General features: G+C 31.9%; 1 protein-coding gene across 1 annotated transcript in view; it reads left to right on the top strand.

Annotated features, from left to right (window-relative positions):
• Positions 1–7,500, top strand: part of LOC137642901 (RIB43A-like with coiled-coils protein 1) — a 32,418-nt gene that overhangs the window by 1,680 nt on the left and 23,238 nt on the right. The window contains 3 exon segments of the mRNA XM_068375767.1: positions 613–627; positions 629–754; positions 6,104–6,225. Of these exon segments, the coding sequence (XP_068231868.1) occupies positions 613–627; positions 629–754; positions 6,104–6,225 (263 nt within the window).

Genomic DNA, 7,500 nt, shown 5'->3' with positions numbered 1-7,500 from the left:
ATACAATTACTCTGGACCGTTGGCTATTGCTTGTAGCATCTATCTATTTTAATTATTTATTTTTTTTTTTTAATTATTAATCATATTTTGCTTGATATTTGCTACATGAATAGGAGACAAACCTTATACCCTAGAAGCTTTATTCCAGCTCTGACCAAGTTGTGGAATGATCTTCCTAGTCGGGTGGTTGAATCAGTAGAACTTCGAAAGTTCAAAACTCGCAGCAAATGTTTTAATGTTGAACAGGCTGACATAAGACCTTTTATAGTTTATATATCAAATACATGTTTTAATGTTGCTTAATGTTTATAAAATATTGTATTTTTAATTTTTCATTACTTCTTACATTGTTTATTTATTTCTTTATTTCCTTTCCTCACTTGGCTAATTTTCCCTGTTGGAGCCCTTGGGCTTATAGCATCTTGCTTTTTCCAACTAGGGTTGTAGCTTAGCTAGTAATGATAATAATATAATATATTTTAGAAACAATTACAATTTCACACACTCTCTATACACTATGTTTCCTAAAGTTCTCAATTAAACCAAAAGGATGGAATGAACAGTACCAATATAGTTTACCATGAGTCTTACAATATCCTTCCATCCTCTAAGGTGGACGTGGACGCCCCTTACGCACCAGGTGAACGAGCGCCTTCGGCAAGAGGAGGAGGAGAGGCGGAAGGACCAAGACTATGGGCATCTCGCAACGACTCAGGACAGGGCTGCTCTACTACTCGAACACCAAGAAAATAAGGTAATTGATTTCTGAATTTGGCATTGTATCGATGGAAGGCAAAGACACGTATGTGTGTATATATATATATATATATATACTGTATATATATATATTTATATATATATAATATATATATATATTGTCTGTGCGTATATATATAATATATATGTATATATACATATATATATGTATATATATATATATATATATACATATATATATATGTATATATATTGTAAGTGCGTATATATATAATATATATGTATATTGTATATATATATATATATATATATATATATTTATTTATTTATTTATATCTTATATTTGTGTGTGCGTGTGTGTGTGTTTCCAAACTTGCAGCCATTTCTCTCTCAAGCTTATATTTTAAACATTAACCCTCCCACCAGTTTTATTCTGTCCTCCCCAAGTTCCAGTATGCCAGCATGCATTTTTAGTTTGTTTTAAAGTGAACTGAATAATGGAAGTTTCATGAAAGTTGAAATGTGTATAGAAAGATAACACTGAACTGTAAGCTTTTCTTTTTATCATTCCATTTTATCTTGTTCCATTTTCTGTGACTCATATAAGCTTCACTGTTAAAAAAGAAAAAATAACAGTCATTTTAATCGGACATTCTCCGTAAAAATATACTGTTCTCATCCGTATTTCAGTAAAATACAGCCGACCTTGATTTATACCCTTCTTTGTTATCATCTTTTATGACTTGGTGACCGTGATATCACTCCTTTACGTCAATATATCCGTTTTTAAAACGGTAAAGGCCTGGCAACATTTATTTCCGGATTTTTACCGTCTTATTTTTTTTTTTTTTTTTTTTCTTTTACGGCAAATTTTTAACGGTGTTCCTATGTGGTTTAAATTCCTCTTTTCCCTAAGTCATATAACCTTCATATGGGAGTTTAAATTCCTCTGCTCTTCAGATCTGGTTTGAACATGGATTGGAGTAAAGTTACTCCTCCCACTAACCTCTGTATTAACAACAAAAAATGTCAAAGATCATCTTTGATACAGGAATTCATATTACTTTTCCTATAGAGGAGCTTTGTCCCTATTTTTCCTCATATCAAATTCTTTTTTTGTATGAGGAAACATAATCTACTGTCTCAGCCATCCAATAAAGACTCCACATTCTTTAGATGAAAGACTATTTTGTTACAAAGACATCAGATGGAGGAGATAGTCTGCAGCTTCCATGGTAACTTGAATAGTTCATCCTTTCGTCCAAGGAGATATGACAGAAAGGGAAGCCTGTGCTGTGGAAGTATAATTTACCGCACGTCTTGTATATATATATATATATATATATATGTATATATATATAGATAGATAGATATAGATATATATATATGTGTGTGTATATATACATATATATATGTATATATATATATATATATGTATATATACATTTATACATATATATATATATATATATATATGTACATATAAAGAGAGAGAGAGAGAGAGAGAGAGAGAGAGAGAGACAGACAGACAGACAGACAGACAGACAGACTGACTGACTAAATCCATATAGGATTCATTGGCTAGATTCATCAAAGGATAGCTAGTTCTTTGTGATACGCAGTGCCCATGCAACTAAGGCAAGTAACCCCTGATAATATATCATTATTATTATTATTATTATTATTATTATTATTATTATTATTATTACTAGCCAAGCTACAACCCTAGTTGGAAAAGCAAGATGCTATAAGCCCAAGGGCTCCACCACGGAAAAATAGGCCAGTGAGGAAAGGAAAATAAGGAAATAAATAAATGATGAGAACAAGTTAACAAAAAATCATTCTAAAACAGTAACAATGTCAAAACAGATATGTCCTATATAAACTATTAACAACGTCAAAAACATATGTCATATATAAACTATAAAAAAGACTCATGTCCGCCTGGTCAACAAAAAAAACATTTGCTGCAACTTTGAAATTTTGAAGTTCTACTGATTTAACTACCCGATTAGGAAGATCATTCCACAACTTGGTAACAGCTGGAATAAAACTTCTAGAATACTGTGTAGTATTGAGTCTCATGATGGAGAAGACCTGGTTATTAGAATTAACTGCCTGCCTAGTATTACGAACAGGATAGAATTGTCCAGGGAGATCTGAATGTAAAGGATGGTCAGAGTTATGAAAAATCTTATGCAACATGCATAATGAACTAATTGAACGACGGTGCCAAAGATTAATATCTAGATCAGGAATAAAAAAATTTAATAGACCGTAAGTTTCTGTCCAACAAATTAAGATGAGAATCAGCAGCTGAACACAAGACAAGAGAACAATACTCAAAACCAGGTAGAATGAAAGAATTAAAACATTTCCTTCAGAATAAATTGATCACCGAAAATCTTAAAAGACTTTCTCAATAAACCAATTTTTTGTGCAATTGAAGAAGACACAGACCTAATGTGTTTCTCAAAAGTAAATTAGCTGTCGAGAATCACACCTAAAATTTTAAAAGAGTCAGACAAATTTAAAGAAACATTATCAATACTGAGATCCGGATATTGAGGAGCTACCGTCCTTGACCTACTTACAATCATACTTTGAGTTTTGTTAGGATTCAAGTTCATACCCCATAATTTGCACCATACACTAATTTTAGCTAAATTTCTATTAAGGGATTCACCAACCCCAGTTCTACATTCAGGGGATGGAATTGATCCAAAGAGAGTAGCATCATCTGGATATGCAACCAGTTTTGTTTTCTAGGCCCAACCACATGTCATGTGTATATAGTATGAAAAGTAATGGGCCAAGAACACTACCCTGTGGAACATCTGTATAGATATATATATATATATATATATATATGTATATATATGTACATATATATATATATATATATGTATATATATATATATATATATACATATATATATATATATATATATATACAGAAAAAGCTGTTAAAATTTTAAAGATGAAATTATTATTATTATTATTATTATTATTATTATTATTATTATTATTATTATTATTATTATTATTATTATATGTATATATAGATAGATAGATAGATAGGTAGGTAGATATATTGCTCCCTTAAACGTTTTTTTTTTAAATAATTAGTATCACGCTGCATCCAATCACTCCTTTAGCTAAGATATTCTTCGTTTTGTGATTTTTTTTTCCTCTTCAATGCTCTTCAGAGAGTAAAAGGTATCAGGTTAAATACATCTGTTGTTAAGACCTTGAAAGACCGAACATTCTTATCTTTTATACTTACATTCCGTATGAAATATATTGAAATTCCAATTATGTTTCAATTATTATTAACTAGTTTCAGTATGATTGATATTGTTACGAGACTAAGGTAGAATTCGAATATATGAAATACAGAAATATTTTCATTATAAATGAGATAAACTTTTTATTAATTCGATATCTTTCTCATTTCAACAAAATATGAAATTTCTCGAAACCAGCGAGCACATATTTCTATTACAAAGTATCAAAATGCGTCACTGAAATAGTACGCCATTTCCTATGACGCAATGCCGCTAAAACGGTTATAGCTGTGAGGCTGTGACGTCATTGTCAATTTCATTTAAATGTTTTATCATTATTAAAGGAATGGAAGTTTTACCAGGCCTATGAGTCAAATTTGACCGCTACAGAGGTTGTCCGAATAAATTCGGAAGATAAAGTATATAGATTAAATCTTATTGATAAAAGGATAAGTTAGACATTAAAACCTATGATAGACGGATATTTTAATTACATCTATTAACCCTGTGCTTTGTAAAAAAAAAACATTAAAACTTTAAAAATAGAAAAATACTCAGGATCAGATAAAATCTTAGGTAAGGTTTCCTGGCCAAAACATCAATCTCTATATATTCATAAAATATATGTCAAATGGATAAAATAATGTAACCTTCACGTACTAACTGGGTGGGAACGAATGTCATGTTAATATAATTAACCCACTAAACTTTATTTGTTAATATAGTTTTATTTATCATATTTAATAATATACTTAGCTCACTAAGCATTATTTGTTAACATAGTTTTATTCATCATATTTAATAATATATCTAGCTCACTAAGCTTTATATGTTAACATAATTTTATTCATCATATTTAATAATATATCTAGCTCACTAAGCTTTATATGTTAACATAGTTTTATTTATCATATTTAATAATATATCTAGCTCACTAAGCCTTATATATTAACATAGTTTTATTTAGCCTATTTGATAATATATTTAGCTCACTAAGCTTTATTTGTTAACATAGTTGTATTTATCATGTTTAATCTAGATTAATTCAGACAACTCGACTCCCTACTTAGATCGCAATGGGCTTCTGAAGGATCGTGTTAATTTTCGTTATCAAGCTCAAAGTTAGTCTATTTGATATAAACTCAACCAAATTTCTTTCAATTTTTTAATAAGGATTTAAAATGCATCTAAGGTATTTCTATAAACCTAACAGAGTTATGAAACGGATAATGATATCTTCATGGACGAATCTTAATATAACACAATTTGGAGGTTTAAAGGCTGCTCATGAATGGCAGAGGCAAGGGACAGTGATACTGCTCTATCAAGCAGGACAATGCCCTAGAGACTGACCATATTACATAATCTGATCAGCCCCAAACCACCTCTCCAACCAAGCTAGGACAAAGGAAGGCCAGACAATGGCTTCTGATGACTCAGCAGATAGACCTATAGGCACCCTACAAAACCCTCATTCTTAGCTCACAAGGATGGTGAGGTTGCAGCGACCGACGGAACTAACGAGTTTGAGCGGGACTCGAACCCCAGTCTGGCAATCACCAATCGTTAGTCCCTTTGGTCGCTGCAACCTCACCATTCTTGTGAGCTAAGGTTTGGGGTTTGGGGGAGCCTATAGGTTTATCTGTTGAGTCATCAGTAGCCATTGCCTGGCCCTCCTTGGTCCTAGCTTGGGTGGAGAGGGAGCTTGGGCGCTGATCATATGTATATATGGTCAGTCTCTAGGGCATTGTCCTTCTTGATAGGGCAATGTCCCTGTCCCTTGCCTCTGCCATTCATGAGTGACCTTTAAACCTTTAAACCTTTAAATCTATTGAACAACACTGATCTCCACCTTGATCATCATTTCGTTGCATTAACTGCTAAAAAAATTGTTATTAAGATAGTGTACATATATGATATAACCAAAATAATCCTTTGTTTTGTGTGGTATTAATGATAAAATAATATTTCTACACTGCGTAAACATTCACTTGGAAAATAAAATTCACCGAATAGCATTATTGTTTCCATAAAAATGTCAAATTTAATGATGCCACAACTGGAACCTTGCTCAAGCCCCTGCTATTGTGCTGTTCCAGGAACGTCAGAACAGGTGCCAGCAGCTGACAAGATTCTGGAAGGACGACCAGAGATTCGATAAAAGAAGGGAGTACGACCTGAACAGCCATGATCATGTCATTTCGTCTCTATATTTGCTGAAGTGAGTGATATTATTATTATTATTATTATTATTATTATTATTATTATTATTATTATTATTATTATTATTATTATCCAAGCTACAACCTTTGTTGGAAAAGCAAGATACTATAAACCCAATGACTCCAACAGGAAAAAGAAGCCAGTAAGGAGAGGAAATAAGGAAATGAATAAACTACAAGCGAAGTAATGAACCAATGAAATAACATATTTTAAGAAGAGTAACTATGTAATATTTATCTTGTGCTATGCGAAGTTTGTAAACCTTCTTCGCAGTTTGACTGAATATTTACACTATATAATTTTTCTTATACTTTCCTTAAATTTCGACGTTTTACTGAAGTTTTACGTAATCATCGATATCTTATAGGTCTTTTTTCAATAGAAATAGTCACCTTTTTTTGTAAATGATCTTAAATTCTTCTTCAGTATTCCTTGTCTCAATCAATTCTTCTTCGCTCCAGGAGTTAACTTCTGTACTGTAATTGTTCAGTGGCTACTTTCCTCTTGGTAAGGGTAGAAGAGACTCTTTAGCTATGGTAAGCAGCTCTTCTAGGAGAAGGACACTCCAAAATCAAACCATTGTTCTCTATTCTTGGGTAGTACCATAGCCTCTGTACCATGGCCTTCCACTGTCTTGGATTAGACTTCTCTTGATTGGGATTACACTTGGGAACGCTATTCTGTCTTGTTTCTCTTCCTCTTGTTTTTTTGAAGTTTTACAGTTCATATGTGAAGGATCTAATTTAATGTTGTTACTGTTCTTGAAATATTTTATTTCTGTTCTTTATGCCTCTCTTGTAGTTTATTTATTTCCTTGTTTCCTTTCCTCGCTGGACTATTTTTCCCTGTTGGAGCCCTTGGGCTTATAGCATCTTGCTTTTCCAACTAGGGCTATAGCCTAACTTGTAAATAATAATAATAATAATAATAATAATAATAATAATAATAATAATACGTCAGAGATCATGGAGTACCAGTTCATTATATTCCTTACCAAATTCATTGTTCTAAGACATTTTTCCCTGTTTTTTTTTTTTCAGTCTTTCTATTTTCACCCTCCTGCCCTCGATTTCTCTTGCTGGACATGAACTTTCCGATGCCTTACTCCTTAGCGAAAATCAGTGTTGCTTCTTTCTGATAATTATCAATTTAATTTGCCTAAAAATAACGTACCATATTTCTACTGATTATAGTTTTTATTTCCACCATTTTACTGGTCACCCAAAAAACAAAAGTAACTAAACGTAGCTCCAACACACATGTCAGGTCCCGG

This window comes from Palaemon carinicauda, chromosome 6, assembly GCF_036898095.1.
Source record: "Palaemon carinicauda isolate YSFRI2023 chromosome 6, ASM3689809v2, whole genome shotgun sequence".
In the NCBI taxonomy this organism is placed as follows: Eukaryota; Metazoa; Arthropoda; class Malacostraca; order Decapoda; family Palaemonidae; genus Palaemon; species Palaemon carinicauda.
The sequence above is the reverse complement of the archived record's forward strand: the minus strand, read 5'-3'. Positions and strand labels throughout refer to the sequence as shown.